The 18,588-nt window shown below is 34.4% G+C and overlaps 1 protein-coding gene across 1 annotated transcript in view; it reads right to left on the reverse strand.

Annotated features, from left to right (window-relative positions):
• Positions 1-18,588, reverse strand: part of Irsp53 (Insulin receptor substrate 53 kDa) — a 370,121-nt gene that overhangs the window by 39,123 nt on the left and 312,410 nt on the right. Inside the window, exon 5 of the mRNA XM_076377827.1 lies at positions 10,469-10,530. Coding sequence (XP_076233942.1) covers positions 10,469-10,530 — 62 coding nt within the window. The remainder of the gene's footprint in view (positions 1-10,468; positions 10,531-18,588) is intronic.

The following is an 18,588-nucleotide window of genomic DNA, read 5'->3' on the forward strand; positions in this document are numbered from 1 at the left end:
AGCAAGAAGTGAGAAACGAAGCATTTAACTTCCAAGCGGCGAACATCGAAACAAATGTCTATACTTCGTTCACTGGGAGAACGCAGTTGTCGGTTGACGAGTTTTCGTACCCTTTGCGCAGTTCACGCCTACGCTCATTAGTTATTGGCTCTATCACTCCCGAGCACATCCCTACCCATGAACCCCTTGTTGGGCCCTTGGAGGTCCTACCATTTCTAAAGAAAGTCACTTCTTCAAGTGTTAGCGCATAAACGGTGTGAAAGAAATTTTGAGCAAGCAAACGATATTCTTTTAGATTTTAGTTTTCTCCGAAAGTATTAATGCGGCTCTGTTAGCAAATAAAAATCTTCTTGAATATCGTCTCTGTCGACCGAAAACGTACTGGTACTAGTCAGAATTCTTACTGCGTTGCAATACCATAAACGACCCTAGATTTCCCGTGTCATAAACTACCTGGTCGCATCGAACATTTTGTAGGAAATCCAGGAAACAGTTCTACCGTTGCTGTTTCTTTATAATCAAATAAGCTGTGGATTCTTATACATTGATATCTTAATAAATATTGTTTCTTAATAGATAGAAACATTTGTTTCATTTGGATACTAGGTATACAGAGTAGAAAGAAGCAAGGCATGTCCTTTTAGGCTCTTGAATCCTTCACCAATCTCAGTGGAAAAGTCAGTCGGGGCAATGGAAGGCATCTGCGTGAAACGACTGCGTTCTCTCAGTGAACGCAGTATAGATGTTACACCTATATAAACTTTACACTAAGATGTTTGTGATATATCTAGATTGCATAGTAAATATAGCGATTGATGTAACAATGATATTATGAAGACATGATGTTAACATATTAATCTTTTTCTATACAAGGTGTTTCATAACATGTGTAACCCATTTCAGAAGTAGATTGTACGTTTACAAACAATGAAAAAGAAATTCATAAACACATGACCTATTTGTCTTCGTTTATGAGATATAATGAATTTTCTGTTTTAATTATATTTACAAAAGATGCGCAAAATCACCATCTTGAATTTGAAGACAAGCCTATACTCGTTTTATCATCGATCTGGTTTCTCTCTCTATCATTTCTGGTGTTTCTCGAAATTGTTAGAAGCCTTTCTGTACTTTATATAGCAGTATTTCAATAATTTCAATCGATATCGTGTATACAATAGATTTTAAATGTCCCTACAAATGAAAATATAGTAGATTTAAATCCGAAGAACGAGCAAACTATGCAATAGGACCTCCACCGACCAAACTATTTATTTGCAAAATGTTGATTTACAAATTGCATAGCTATTTAGTCTACTCCCGAAGTGAACACCACATGTTATAAAACAGCTTGTATAAAAGCTTAAAAATTTTTGACGTAGGTTTAAATGTACTTGTAGCACATTCTAATTTCATATTTTGTTACGTATATTTTTGGGTTACTGTTGGGATATTTTCGTTTTAGACTTTTTCATGTACTTGGCGTAACTTTTTTACTTTTTTAAAGTTTTCTATTGGGATTTTTCTTTAATTATTTATTTAAAATTCTGTGAAATTAAATGTAGATATTCTTTTTATATCTCAAAGTTATTCAGAAAAAATTATAAGAAAATAAATGTTTGAATTCTCTTACTCCTCGCAACTAAATAAAGAAGTACTTTATTTCGACGTTTAAATTTCCTTCATTTTTAGCTTAAGATCTTATCTATCGACTTTAAAATCTGAACTTTCAAATAAATTTTTTCAGTTAACTCAGTACACAAAATTGACATAAAAGCTACATCTACATGAAACTTAAAACACTAGTTCAGATTACAGATGTCGTTTTTCTAGATACTGAAATATTAACCGCTTTCCATCAGTATCTTAACACTATCCAAAGAAAATAATGAATATAGGAAATAGGTGTATGAACCTTCTCATTTATCGTAGCCAAGAAACAATTTCTCTTATTGTGTTGTACATATAGGATCACAACTTAAAGGAGAAAAATTACTAAATTTATGGTTCCTAAGGTAACTAGAATTTTTATAAAGCATCATTTTATAAGTCATAGGATATTATAAAAATATAATTATGATACTTATGGGAAATGCAGTGGGAAAATTACAACAACTTAGATAAAGTTAATGGTGTACCGAAAGACGAATTGAATACTTGTTGACTTCAAATGATAATAACTTTGAAAGGAATGAATGATATATAAAAATTCAAACGCTATTTTGTAAAGGAAAGTCGATACTTACCCAACATATAAAAAACTTTCTACAAAATGTTAATTATTAACTATGAAACGTAACGAATTAAATATTTCATAAGATGTGTTTCTAATTGTGTTATAATTTACTTCTAGAATAAACTACAGTAAACCCTCCTATAAAGTAGTACTCTTATAACGCGGTTTCCATATAACACGGAGCAAAAATTACGACGCGCGACGATGCTCACGTGTGCTCATGTAACATTCTTTATTCAAATGCGCCGCTGTGGCTATCACTGGCTGTTCAATCTGCTTTAAATGTAATTCAGTAACCGATTTGTTTTAAATGACTTCAGACGTATTAAGATTTGTTTAATGAAGTAGTTTTTGTTTGTTTAATTTGTGTAATTGTAATTGGAAAATATTAGACAATACTTTGGATTATATCTTTATTTTATGGTTCATTTAACGCAGTTTTCATGTAACACGGTTCGAATTAATCGCATTATAGAAGGGTTGACTGTAGCATGTTTTGAACACGGAGATATAATGTTTGTAATTCTTCGTTTTTTTGGATGATATTTGTTCAATACAGTATGGGTTGATAAAATTAGCAGGTGAACCTACGGAAGTAGGTAATAAATATTTTCCGCAGTATCTGAAGTTACAGAATCATCTGAAAAATGACTCTAAGCCGCACACTCATTCGTGCAACAACGTACATTGCACATCTGCCGTTCACGGAGATCTTATGGCAAAATTTTTATCCGAAAAAGAGAAGGATGCAAAATAATATTTCTGCGTAATCGGTATATTCCACTTTATATTAGAAGTTGTAACATAATTAAGTTGTAATACAATTAGTCTTTCACTATATCGTCAATTTCATTTACATTTGTTAGTATCTTCCCATCATATTTGCCATAAATAATTGTATATTTTTTATGATACCTTAGAAATTATACAGGAGTGTTCCAAGACTATCGTTATAAATGAGAAGGTGGTGATTCAAGATGAAAAAGTAAGTCAAAACCATAGAACAAATTGTATTGATATCATGCTTTATTTTGGAGAAAATTGACCGTAAATTTTAGCCAAGGACAACAGACTCAAAGTAGTTTTAGGTGATCACACTGTGAGTACATACCTTTACCCTGTGTACCCTTCAAATAGCTGTATGTACACGTGTACCCGATTATTATTCAAATACAATTTTTTTCGAAAACGCAACACAATATCATATTCTATATTTTCGACTTATTCTTTCATGTGAAATTACTACCTTTCCGCTTGTACCACCAGCTCTCTTTTATAAGATGACACCTTATTGAAAGTGTAAGTGTTCGAAGAGCATGAATTTCATTTTTTTACTATTCTCCTTTTCTCTGAGTATTAACATCCTCATTTCTATATTTTAAAAGTATCTAAATAATGTAATAAAAATAGAAAATAAGTGGAACGTCTAAGAAGAGACTAACCAAATTTTTTCATCTACTTCTTGCAAACTGAGGGTTAAATCAGCCTCGCCGCTATTTACTTACACAATATTACTTTGGTAGCCGAGTAGAAAAAGGATCCATGGAAAACGCGCAAGGTAAAATTTTCCTGTACACTCTCTAATGAATATTGAAACGCAAATGTGAAGCTTTGTAACGTTAGATGTTCTATTGATGCCCGGTAGCCGGAAGTGGTCAGGATTCGGTTTGATAGAAGCGAACCATCTGGATTTGCGCTATATGTCGAGCACGGCGCTGGAGAGGCTATACTCTAGAGGGCAGTGACGTGAGTTTTCAGCCGTTCAAATTTACACATGAAGGGTGAGGAACGAGAACGAGACAGACAGAAATGTTTTCCCCAGGCAGTACCCTTGTCGGCTCAAAAGATTCGTGACTTCGCTAGCTTTTTATGCTGCATTTTCATGTTCGTCTTAAAAAGTGTTTCTGCTTTCACCTTCTGAGAAAAGAGATAAAGAAGGGAAATCTTCCCTCATAAAATTTTGGTATGTGGCAAGAATGAAAGGGTAAAGGGAAATGGATGAGATATATTCCTTCCTCAGAGGGACTGGATTTCCTGAATGTATTAGATGAAATTACTTGATATAAATTTATGAGACTATGTTACATTGTATGTCAGTAAATGATATGTTGGCAATCTACAAGTATGTGGAAAATTTTCCAACTTCATGATATATTTTCTACTAGAATACTAAAGCAATTTCAATCAAATTTGGATTAAGTGTAAGTACTCTACTAATAGAGCTAAGATATCATCCGAATGCATGGACCTTTTGCAAATATTTTGAAAAGAAAGGTATCTTAAACTTAAAATGCATGATGAATAAGAATGACTGACTCAGCCGTCTAGATTATTCTTCATATTGATATCAAAACATAATACATTTTAGATGCAGATACCGAAAAAAGAGCATACATAGATACACATTAAACATCTGTATTACTTAAAATGCTAATCTGTAACACGTTAAATTCTAGACTTACTTTATTTGGGTTACAAGTATTACTTTGCGTAGATATAGTAGAGAAAATGGTTAAAGCGACTGTTATTCATTTCTGAGTAGAGTTTGCTAAGAAATCGACGTGCTGTCTAATAAAAAAAAATCTTTTTATATTTATTCTCATTAAATTTCTATGAAAAATTTACCATTGCAGCCTGCATTTCAAAAACGCTAAAAATAATTGAAACATTTGTTAAATAATAAAATGAAAGATTTTTTCTTGAAGCAGCGAGGTTTTTGGATGCAATGCGAATTTTCGATAACGTAGAACACGAGGACTTGAAGAACCCTTTCTAACGTTCTATCAGTAGTGCCATTTCAATTTGTATTTTTCCTGTCTTTCGACAGTCATTTTTCATAGGCAATGATTGACTTGTTACGTCCCGGTACGTAACAGACTATTGACAGAAAGTTCCTCTGGGAAACGTATTTCTTATAAAAATGCTGCTTCCAATTAATGTCCATTACACCATGGAGGAAATATGAAAAAAATCTTAATGAATCCTGTCGGTTGATCTACGACTAGCAACTCCATAGATTTAATTCAGAATAAATTGTAGTGGAATGTATGTTAAAAAATAATTAATAATAGCATATCAAACTTTTCAGTTTGTTAGTTTCTATAAATTAGCTATAAATATTTTTCGCGTCAGATATTGAAAATTAGCATAAATACTATAATCAATACCACACTATTTAAGGGATAAAATACTGTGCAGAACTGAAAATAAAGGAGCAAGAGAGGTAGATAATTCACAAGCTACTTGTGTCCTTGTCTGTGTTATTTATTTTAGGAATTAGCAAGGTGGATTTTATATTTTGGACATAAGTTTAAGTAGGCGTTAGTCTCAAAATTTCAATCTCTTTAACACTTTAAAGACATTTCTCACATAACTAATCAAAAATGTACGGCATTAAACTAACGTCTTTTTAAAAAGAAATCTCGAATCAATTCGATGCCATCGTATCACAAGATCGTTAAAGCTCCTAGAAGCAATAAAATACGATAGAACCGCTCAGAGACCGCTAAAACAAACAATTACTTTTAGTACGGAAGTTATCGACTACGGCCACGTAAGAAATAATTAGTTCGCTTGAATCATGGCGGACTCTACTCCCAATTGGGTAGTTTCGACGTCTGTGACCGGTAGTTGGATGAAATTGTCGGATTTAGTCGTTGTTGTGACCGCAATGCCGCGGGAACTCTTGTGCAAGAACGGCGTCTCGTTATTGCCAGAAACATCGTTCTTCGTTCGCTTCGGAAGACTTCCTTCACGTTATAACCTACAGAAAGTCAAGGCTACTCGATTTTTGAGCTTTAACGTTCGCAGGAAGACGACTCTGCTATCCACCATAATATAACATTGCTTATAAGTGCCTAAGATCATTGTTAGGAGTGTTCTCTGTGAATGTGTATAGGATCAGACGAATGAAGAAGATTGAAAGGTCCTTAAATAGCGAATACGAGAGGCTGGAAGGAAGAGATTGATGACGAGAATTTCATTTTACCGATGCTGTCGTTTTACTAGATTATAAAATACTTTATATTTGAACCGCTGTCAGGGCCACCGTGTCGCGTTATCCTGTGACATCCTCGCACTCGCAACTCGCGATACGCACAAGATAGTTGATCCTTATTGATAATACATTATCGATTGTATTGGCGGCATAAAATAAATTAATATTGGATAAAAACGTGTGGAGTTATTTCGGTATTCCTTATAAAATTGTGTAGTGCAGCTTCCTTCAGATTTTATACACTCGCTTTCTTTAGAGAATTATAAATTTTATGCTCTCATTTTGCTTACTCTGCTTTTGCTTGGTAACTTACGTATAAAGTTTGAAAATTATTCTAAATTAGTAGCTAAAAAATTCGGAATTTGACGGATAAAAGCAAATAAACGAGAACTAGAGAAAGTTGAAAGATATGAAAGTTATTTTTTTCATGAAGAAAGTTTGCAGTAATGTAGGTAAGGTAGAAGAATCAATTCTTGAACATTTAAGGTAGATACAAAGAAAACATACAATTTTTCCAACAGTCTAAGTCGGATTATTATTCAACGATTTTGCAGTTTCATAAGAAACTGTATTGTCTGTCTTACAAGAGACATTTGAAAATTCACATCCGTAAAATGATCCGATATTTAAATAACTTAGTGCCCCGATTTCAACACTTCATTATATGGTTATAATATGAAACACAGGCAATTTCACTGTTTTTAGAAAGATTGTTTTCCATTAAAAACATTTTTTGCTTCTTTTGACACATTATCTTTTTTAACAAAGTAATTTATGAAAATCGATAAACAAAATTAAGTAAAAAGAATTCACTACTGAATAAACAATTGTAAGGTTATAGGGGTACGTAGGTATTTTTATAACATATTTACGCATGAATTAAAGATAATTAACAAACTGATGTAGAGAAATAAAGTATATCTACACAAAGATAAGTACATTACAAAATAATAACTTTTAAGATGTTTATTTTATAATTGTGTTAAGAATAACGTCTACATTCATTATGAAAGTTGTTCTGTACCAGTATACAGGGTATTCTACAATAAATGTTAGAAATTTGAATAGGTGATTCTACATGCTCCAACCAGACGAAGAAGATAGGCAAAATTGCGTTCAGGTCTTTGTGCCTGAATTATTAAGGTCTAATCACACATAACCATACCGTGACGGCACGATCAGTGCCCCTATCGTGAAATCGTGTTCACACATGCCAGTGTCGTGCCCTCAATACCAGTGGTAAAAATATCATTACCTTGTTTTGTAATGGAATAGTTCATACTAGGCCGTATTTTGCCGGCCGTGCTCGAATCGTATTCGTACCGTGAAAGCTACATATTCTTGGCAAGCAATATTTATTTCTCCCCTGAAGACCTCTCAAATTCAGTTAAAGGTGACCTTTTTTATAACCCTTCGAGTACGCTGGTCGAACGCCTTACAGCGAGGAGCTTCACTCCCAAAACATTTCAACCCTAAAGACAAGAACAGTAATAGATCATCTAGTGGTGCAAATTTTTGTTTCTATGTTTCTTGCTAAAATCTCTATAGAAATATCATCGATTCATTTTTGCTGTTTTTTTTTTTTTTTTTTTTTTATTAAAATGATACGAAACATGATATAATTCTGATTATTTGTAATACTTATCATGGAAAGAGTGTTCGAATTTTGCACGATACATTTATGTTCGCTAGGGTGACTCTCAGCTATAGATGATGAAAATGTTTTGCCCAATTTTTTTTTGTTTTCACCCCCTAAAATGGTATAAATGCATAATCACGTAACGTATTTAAAAGATGTGTTCGATCGGATAACGGAAAAAATGTCCCCAGGGTCCTAAATTTTAAATCAATTCATTTGAATTCAAATTGAACTCAAATTGAATGTTGCATTTCCCATATTAAATTGCATGTTAAACAAATTTCATGTTAAGCTAAGTATGAAACGGTCATTATAAATGTAGTAGCTTTAGTTGGCTTAAAAATTCATAATACAAGAAATATTTGTAACTTATTATGTCTGAGCTTCCCTCTAAAACATTATTACTCCTTTTAAAAATCAGTTTTACTGTACCTACAGATATATCTAAACAGTTTTTTAAAAAGTTGTATTATATCTACAGACAAATGCGTTTATCGCTTGAAAAAAGAATATGTTCCCTCAATAAAATACTTACGTTTCTAACGGTAAGTCAGTAGACGGAGCAACAGAGATGTTTGAAAGTTGAAGGATTGATAATGTCTACGTGCGGCGGCAGTTAAAGCATTCGAACATTCAATGATTTTTTCATACCGCTTTTAAAAACTATTAACACTCGCTGTGAATACCTATATTATAATACCTAAATTTAAGAGATATTTAGATGAGTTTATTTAACTGAAACACCTTATATGTTCACTAATATTCTAATTGGGTTCTCCTGACGATGAAAACGGGAGTGGGAAAACCCACGAAGGGCGCGCGACCTTGTTCCGACAACGCTGATGCAGGTGGGAAATGTGGTCGTCAGAAAGGCACGGCACGGGCACAGTACGGGTAGATCTAAATGGTCGTCAGTGAAATTACACATGGACACTATGCCGTCATGGTACGATTATGTAGGAATCATTTTTTAATTGTTAACGAGACTCCTAAAATGCACGCGAAATATATTTGATTTAGGTATTATTTTACTGACTTCGCCATGGCTGATCTACCTAATGCACATCGACAGTAGAATGAAAGTCTTTCTATTGCTAATTCTATGCCAAAGATTTTATTAATAAATAGGCAATTAAAAATAAAAAATTATATAGTTGTCACTACTATTGTCCTACATATACCAGCTCAACTGAGGCAGTACTATGAGATGAATTGTTAAATGTGAAAGAAGTCAAAACTCGAAAAAGCCATGAACTTATTTACAAGATATCTGGAAGAAGATTTAGGAAGAAATGTTAAAGTAACTACCACATTATGTTTTTATGTTCCACCAAATCTCTAAATACTTATGAATGATACGTAATATATTTTTCAACGAAAACAATACATTTTTCATAAAGACGTGTTTGTGTTAGTTGAAAAGTTCTTCCACCTTCTTCCAACGGACCTATATTATTTTAATAACACCACAACATAACTTCATGAAAACAAATGAGAGTGTTTAAATAATAAAGTAGCTAGTAGCGTAGAACCAGTATAAAAGTTCAAAGAAACGACTCAGAGAACATAATTTCTCAATTAAACATAGTTTTGTTTTTCTCTCGCGACACCCTCATAACTGAGGCCTCTCATACTTTGTCAGAACTGATATAAACTTCTTGCGAAACGGGATTTTCAAAACATAGTAGCCACTGTATCACTATTCACCGCGGGGCGAAATCATAATAATATGTCGTTACGGTTGGAATGAATATTCACCCTTAAAAGAGACATTTGCAGGTGTATAATTTCAACCCTGAGGCGAACCAGGGGTCGCGCGAGGATCAAAGAGATTTCATCTGTTTCTAGATGACGGATAGAAAAAGGGGTCGAAGAACGCTGAGAACTCGTCGAGAGGAAGGCAAAAGCAAAAATGCGAGATAGAGGACAGAACAAAGTCAGTGATTAGAGAAAAGGGAGCGAAAAGGAAGAGATGGGCTAAATGATCAAAACTCTCTTTTAACTTTCCAATTAATATTCCAGCAGTGTTGGAACTTTGCCCCTATCTAAAATTTAGCGTACCGTGCATTTCCTCTTCTCGTGTCGCCCGCATAAAACATCGCCACTTTTAATTGCGTCAGGCTTGGCAATTTATTCAAATAATTCGAACACCAACAACCAGAGACCACCCATTCGTGGCTTCTCCACGATATCTTCCTTGGGATCGGTTGCCTTAGCTAGTTACGTATATCTGGCCTCCCCTTGTGAATCATTCATATAAAGTATTTAAGCTTGATTTCCCGGGATTGCAATATGTATTTGGTGAAATTTATCGAAGGTTTACGTGAATGAAGACACTGAAGTATATGGAAGCTTCGTTACAAAGCAGAAAATTTATCGTAGTTTATTTAGATTCAATGTTCGCTAAAATGATTAAAGACAATGAACTTAAACCTAGATTTTGTTTAATTTCCAAATAATAACATTATAATAATATTATAGCATGTACTTTTCGTATTCTGATTTCAATAAACTAATAATAAAAATTTTGTATATAGCTAACCATATTTGTTGAAATTAAATATGAAATACTTACAGTATTCCTGAATATACTCACAATATTCATCTCTTGTTCCTGGATCTCTTTATAAACCTCGACGATCTTCATCAGCGCCAATCCTGCAACACAAAGCGAATTTCGATCGTTTTCAAACGCTGCCGCGCAACACTGCATGAAAAGGGGATTCACGTCGAACCCCGGAGAGCTTTCGCGGTTAAAACTTTCGTCTTGAATTATTCAAAAGCGGCCGGTGTCGTCGATACTTTAATCCAAGGCCGGTGGGTTAGAGAAAGAAGAGGAAAGGGAAGAGCAGGAAAGTGTGTAGTTGGTTCCGGCGGTTGCGGCTGATTTTCGAGTGACTTTCCTCCAGAGAAAAGCTCCCAAAAGCCTCCGAAAGCGCGTGACAAAAAGGAAAAAAGGAAAAAGCGGGGACCATGATCGTGGAAATCGTAAAGTTTGACAAAACTTTCGTGTTCTTAGTCGTTTCCACGGAAAGTTTTTTGCCACTTCCTGGCTGCACCTTGCCGTAATACTACCAACTAAGATCTTCCTTAACCGTCAAAGAAACATATTGACACGATATTTGTTCGATGCATTACGAATACGAAGGGAAACGTAGTTAGAAGTTTTAGGGTGAAAATAACTGTTGAGGCAAACCTCGATAGAACTACAGGATTCTGTTCAGTAACTCTACATAAACCTAATTTTACAGAAACCTTATTGATTTACATACAAACTTCATTGAAATAAATGACTGGTTATCAAAACAGTTAAATACTAAGGGAAATACATTGGTGAAATAATTTTTTTCTGGTAACAAGATTATATCGCTCTTTTGTATCCTCTATGTGGAAACTATCGCAAGTCAAGAAACAGATATCATGAAAGGAGCAAAAAGAAAGTTTCTATTAATAAAATTTCTTGGTTAGAACGTTATGAAATGTAAATTACCAAAATTTACTCGTAAGTCAAAAACAAATTTTTGGATTTATAGTAGATTTCTGGTGGCGATGCGATATGAAAAGTAAAGTTAAAATATTTATATCTGAAACAATCCTCGTTAAGAAAATACGAGTTTAAATATACGTAGACATATATTTCCACGAAATAGACGTGTAGTTAATTAAGGCATAATTTGAGTTTACGTTGCTAAAGTACCCATTTGTTAATACATTCACGTTGGCTTATTTTCAGTCAAATGCTACAAAAACATAAGTGTGAAATCATTCGATGCGAATGATTTCTCCTAATACAATAGAATTAGAAGAAATGTTGATTTACATACATGTACATATAGTTTAGACAGTAAAATATTAAAATTTCTATTCTTAATTCAGTTACACTCTGTAATAGATATGTTCTTGAACTTCTTTTTCTAAACAAAATATTCGAATTTCTAACTACAAAAGTTTTTAAGCGAAAATTACGTAGAATCGATAACTTAGTGAGCATACAAATTAAATTAATGACTTTTGTCAGTTCTTCCTACATTTTAAAGTTCCAACAAATCTAGTCATGGGGAAGTGGAGATGTGGTGGTGTGTGATATCATATACCAAAGAGGTTGAAGTTGCAGAAAATTGTATTATATTAAGCTTTTAACACATTATGGTGAAATGTGCAAAAACGATTTTTCTCAAATATTTCCGTCCCTATCCCTAAAAATAAAAAAATTCTGAGTTTTAATATTAAGCTACTTGTTCGGTAGGAAAGTTTCACAATTCCGCAGTCAACTTTTGCATGTTCTTCCACGAATGTTTATTATTATTTAACTATACTTTTTTTTTCACTCTTCGTTACTTTTTTTATTTCATCAAGAATAAATTATTTTTAGTAAGATTATAAAGGTACTGTTATGCTGCATTATTTATTAGGATAAGATATAAGCAATCGAGTCTGACTCAGCTCTATCTCCGCCCTTTGCCTAAAAGCTGAGTCGGATATTTGACTACGACATGAACAGTAGGTCTACGCGGCTAGTGAGCAATCTAAAAACGTATGATTATCTATGTAAGATTCAAAAATATCACAGTACTATAAATAAGTGTAACAATCCTTGCGATACAATTTCTTGTAAAGTCTGTTGGCGACCTATTTCCAATACACTTCGAGTTCTTAAGAAGAAGAGTGATTACTTCTTGCGGGAATATCATCCTCCTTCTCCACGGCATAACAGTAAAATGAAAATATTGTTAAAGACTTGTCTTTTCAATCCCCTTCGTTTTCTGACTTAATATATGTGGAACAAAGGTTAACTTGCGGCACTTCTCGATGTATGGAATTTCCTCTCCTCTTTATGTCTAACCCCATATAAATCATGAAGATTTTCGCTTTTATAATGAACGCATCTAATCAAACTTCATGTAACATTGTAACTAAGGAATTACTACTGTGTAAATGGTCCGTATCATATGCTATCAATTTTTTTATGGTACAATTTGACCCATTCTTGTTTGCGGAGTTAACGCTTCTAGAGTACGATAGTTCTGAACAATTTAGGTTTATATTTTCTGCTTTTTGAAGTACATTATTTTAAGATAAGTGTGCTTTAAAATAGCATGTCACTATGTGAACTTCATTTATTTTCATTTATTTTCACGCGTTTTAAAATAGAACACAGAATTTTAACACATTCAAGATTCCAGAATTCCAATAGAAAGAAATTATTGTAATTGTAAGTCAAGTTTCATAAATAACAAAATTATGAATATTGTATTATATTCTCTTCGACATTGAATAAATTTTGTTTATTATTCTTATAGTTTCATACGTAGACAAACCAAGCAGGTATTCTGTTTTAAACATTAGAAGACTATTCTATTATTTTTATGATTTCTACCATACCTTCAGCATGAACGAATTCATGTTTTCAAATTTATAAATTCTCAAATTTTCGAATAATTAAAGCACAAATCTTCAACTTTCAAATTTTAAACTGTTACATTTCCAAAAATTCAGTCATTCTAATTTTGAAAATTTTGAACGTAAAGATTTAAATAACTAGTTTATAAATTTGAAAATTTGAAAGTTCAAAACTATAAAATTGACTAACTTTAAAATTTGTATTTTAAGTTACTCCAACATTTGAAAAAAAATTGAGATCCATAGAATTCAAACGGATGTATAAAAAGACATGGAAACTTTAAAAAGTAAATAGTCAAATATTTAAAAGTCGTTCTATATATTTCTTTCAATTTTGAAGGTTCTAATTCCTGGAGCTCTGTATCTGAGCTACCGGCGATCCTAACTCATTATTAGTATAGCAATTCCTAAATACTACACTGTATAGAGTTAATAAGGTTGCATCTATCAAAAATATGGATTTATATGGTTACAGTAGATAGAATCGCTTGAATTCACACGCTTTTTTAAATGTAGCGAATTATTGGCCAAACTGAAGCAACGATGTAGAATTCTGGGATCAGAGGCCGTACCAAAATCGTGAGACCGTAGGTGCGCCTGTATTAACGTACACATTGATTCGACGACAACTACTTTTCGTTTTCTACCCAGACCTAACCCACACTCTAGTCGAATTACACATTGCACCACGAATTAACTCTCAGCTTGAAAAGTGAGTGAGGGAAAGTGGTGAATCAAGTCCCAGCTTGATACAAACAGATACGAAAGGGAACTAAATATCAGTAGCGTCATGGAAAGGAGTAGCGACATAGAGAGGGTCAGAAGAAAGACTTGCGGGGGATGTTGGCGGAGCGGAAACTGAATGGAATCGTGCAGACAAAGGGAAGTCAAGCTATCTAAGCGTCCCGCCATTGTATCTCTGCCGCACAATATCGTAATCCCTTGCCATACGTAAAGCTCTGCAAATCTCGTTCACGTGTATATCTGCATAGATATTTCACCTGATTGTACACGCTTAACTGCCTGCATACGTTGAGCTGCATGGGAAGCTAGGGAGCTGTAGATTATACGTATGTATGGAATGAGAACACAGGAAACCGACGTATTCTTCTATTGGACCTAAGGCCCTTTCTGTGGACGTTTTCCCTCTATGAATGGCATGAAGGGAGGATTAGACTTATGGCGATGCATTTTCTGGATTAAAAGTTGTTCTTACAAATAGTAAATAATAATGTAAATAGCATTTTGTTCGATAATATTAAACCTTTCTCTATTTAACAGAAAAATAAACGTTGATCATTTACCATTTATGAAATACTAAAAATCTATAAGATAGTAAAACTGAATGTATAAAATGAATACTTGGTGTGTACTTACAGCCTGTTTACCAGCTAAGTTCTTTTGTCTAGGAATCAAGATTAGAAAATACTTTTTGTATTTTCTTTTATGTAATTATGTACATGTATGTAGCTTCAGTATTTTTTTAGTAGAACTTTCGAAGCACTCAGATTGATATTAATACTATAATTAATGTAACAAGACGGCACAAGACCCCATTTCGTAGATTGTGCTTATAGCGGAAACTACAAGAAAATTCTTCCCACCAATATAGAAACAATGGAGATCGATATACGCTCGATCAACGTGTTGCATTTTAAATTATTCACTCGTAATTATCGATTTAGCGCACGAAATGGGATGCATCCTTACCAGGAAAAATTCAAAGTCAATTGCGGAAAGACCACGAACCCCGCACAAAGTCGCAATGCGAATATTCCTGATCTGCTTCGAGGAACGCCCGTGGCGCGGTTAATCTCCAAGGGATCACATAACCGGCCCCCCTTCTCGCGGCGTGACTGTTAATTTTAATAATAATCTCAGCCTTAGTCAACCTTACGCAAATGTGCACGCTATACGCAAACTAGTACTGGTGGATCAATTCGCTTAAGCCCGAAATCGCTAATTCCTCATGTAAAAATTACATCATGTACCTATTTTATTACTATACATGGCGTTGTTCCAGTCCAAAGGTCTCAGGAAGGTCTAACTACAACCAGGCAGCCAATTAGCCCTTATTCCATACCGAAATCATTGGGATAAATATATGATACTTCACTTGATCGTCATGGCTCAATGGTCAATTTTGCTTTGGGTTGGATTAATATGAAATGGACTTCAATTAAATAAAAAGTACTCAATAATCAACACCTTCAGCAAAACCTAACAAGCTATTCATTTAGCGAACATTCATGATTCGGTACATGTATACAGGATGATTCTTTATCTTGCACATCTTAATATCTTCGTTATTTCTGCTAATACCAAAAGGTATGCCAGAACAAATTAGTTTGCTTCGAAGCTAAGAATATTATGGTCCATGTTTTTCCTCTCAAGGTCATTTTTTTCGAATTTTGAAGGTCATCATAACTTCTTTGTACATTAAAATGTATTTTTTATGATGATGATATTAATTTCAGACGTTTTTAAGACATCCATGTGGTATATCCTACGGTGAGTCTTAAGGACGTGAATTTTGGACATATTTAAGACATAAAATGGACATAAAATGGACGCCTTGAAGACATCGTATGCTATCTGGGTAGTGCACATCAAGAGAAATTCAACAAATTGTGACACTATGGCCTGTAACTGACCTTGAATGAAAAAATTATACTAATTTAAAGGCGATTGAAGAATTCTAGATTTTTGGTTTTCTGTAAGTAATAAACTTTGTTCATTATTATTTCAATTATTTTAAATTTACTCTAGAATAAATATTCAAAATGGTGTCCATCGGCTTCGAAACATTTTCGGGTACAGAAAAACTTTTGCTTGGATGGTCTATCATTATCAAAGGAATGGTATTGCAAGCATATGAAATTGTTTTTTTATGTTTCCTGGTGTTGTAATGTGATTTTTTTATTCTAAAGGATTTAAAGATCATAATGTCCTAGTTCGTTGAAATAACAGTTAGTTTGTTAATGTGGACTATAATGCACATAGAAAAAATAGAAAAAGACCTTGAGAAAAAAAACATGGATCATTATTGAATGAGTAGCTTCACGCTTATTACCTCAGATCGCAAATGAGTATTCTATGCTGTTACAATCCATATAAATTTTCGAAGGGGAGGTTGAGCACGTATGTAGGTATCAGTAATGGTAGCAGTTGGGGATAGGGACAAATGTAACGCAGCATGACGATACTCAGTTTAATGCTCCCCACGAAAGGTTTATACGCAATGTAAACAGGAACAACGGATTGTATTCGCTAAGAACTCATGGCAACGGCGAGCGTTGCTCGGTTTCGTACTATTGAGGCAAAGAAGGATCACTGAAGGTTAATTGTAGAGAAAATGCGTCATTTCTGCAGGGAACAGGGTTCATTGGATTAGATGCGCCGTGTACCTGGTATTTAAAATATGAGCGCAATTGCAATTGGGGAGAAGTGCAGTATACAGCAACAATACTACATGCAGTCCACTACACGCATAGAATACACTACAGTGCAAAAATAGTGTGTTCGTCCATATTAATTGGTCTCTGAATCTTTCGTAAGTTCTGTTGAAAGTTCAGTCTGCTAAGTAACTATGATACAGGTTCCTCGTTCAGGGTTGCTTTGAAAAATAAGACATGTAAGTATGTAAAATATTATTGTGGATAGACGTGTAGAAGATACCGATTAATATTACAGAAATTGCCCGTTGGACATATATTAATTAGTATCTGATTCTTTATTAGGTTCTGTGATGTGTTCATTTGATTAGTTATTGTTTTAGTGTTACTGTGTTAGTGTGTTAGTTATACATGATACATTTCTGAGGGGCCGCCCTTTATACGCATACAGCGTTACCATGCTTGTTACAGGAGGACCTATCGCAGCGTTACGCTCTCTGACGTGCTGGCTGTCTTAAAGTTAGAAGTAAGTGAAACTGCATGCGATGTTAGTTATTGTACCTATTGTTACATACATACATACATATATATATATGCCACTTGTAGGTTAGGAAAAGGACCTTCGCAAGGATTGCGAAGATGTTAATATAGCCTCGTAACTTTTAAATTTACAATATGTATCTCGAGCGGTAAAGATATATATATATGTGTGTGTGTGTATATATATTCTTCGATAGTTTATATTAAAGTCTAAGATTCCAATTAAGTATAATCGTGTCTTATTTTCCTAACAATTGGTAGCAGTGTGTGGTTCGGTTCTTCTAGTTTAAGTTTGCATATGGCATAATACTACAAAAAATTACAAATCGCAAATGGGAGATGAAATAACCGTTCCAATGAGTACAATGGAGTCACTAACGGGTAAAAATTATTATGTTTGGGCATTAAAGGTTAATGCATTTCTTAGAGCTAAGGAGTTATTCTGCGAAGTAATGGAGGAGGGGGCACCACCGCTGATGACACCAGCCGAAACGCAGGAAAGTAAAGCATATTGCGTAATATGGGATGTTACGAGCCGAGGGCTAGATGGTCTGACCGAGGGTTAGGGTTTTCGGAATATTGTTATTTTTTCGTGGACGTACCAACGGGTAACTTTGCACTCGTTGGGAGCCACCTCACGGATGTGGACGAACCAGTGCGCAACTGCCAACACCGGGAGCCACGTTAGGGTTTGGGTAGGTTTTCGTGGACGAACCGACACTCAGCTTGGCGAGTATCGGGAGCCACTAGGATGGAATAAAGACTGGACGAACCAGCGAGTAACTTTGCACTCGCCAGGAGCCACCGGGACGTGGACGAACCAGTGCGCAACTGCCAACACCGGGAGCCACTTGTAGGTTAGGAAAAGGACCTTCGCAAGGATTGCGAAGATGTTAATATAGCCTCGTAACTTTTAAATTTACAATATGTATCTCGAGCGGTAAAGATATATTATTTGTGGGATCGTTTACGCGTTCGCTTCTTATTGGATGTAGGAGAGGTTTTGATTGAACTAAATCCGATTTAACAAACCTTATAAAACTGTATATAATTACACGTTTGAGTTGACTCAAAGGAATACAAGTGTTTATGATTTTACGTGTCGCGGAACTAAGTCCTCTCTCTCTCGATTACGCACAGAGGTATGCGGGGGACGCGTCGTTAAGACTACGTTACAGTGAGGTTTTACATACTGTACTCAAAGATTTTTACTTGAAGGAGAACTAATGCTCGATCTTGCTTACCAGTCTAAGCCACGTACTAACTTCAAAACTGGATTACGAGTGAGCCTGCTAGACTGAGTTTCTTAGCCTTTTTATAGTCAAAAATCCATGGGAAAAATGGTGGGGACTCGGTTGCATCGCAGAGTTTCCGAGAAAAT

The sequence above is a fragment of the Calliopsis andreniformis genome, chromosome 5 (assembly GCF_051401765.1).
Source record: "Calliopsis andreniformis isolate RMS-2024a chromosome 5, iyCalAndr_principal, whole genome shotgun sequence".
Taxonomy (NCBI): domain Eukaryota; kingdom Metazoa; phylum Arthropoda; class Insecta; order Hymenoptera; family Andrenidae; genus Calliopsis; species Calliopsis andreniformis.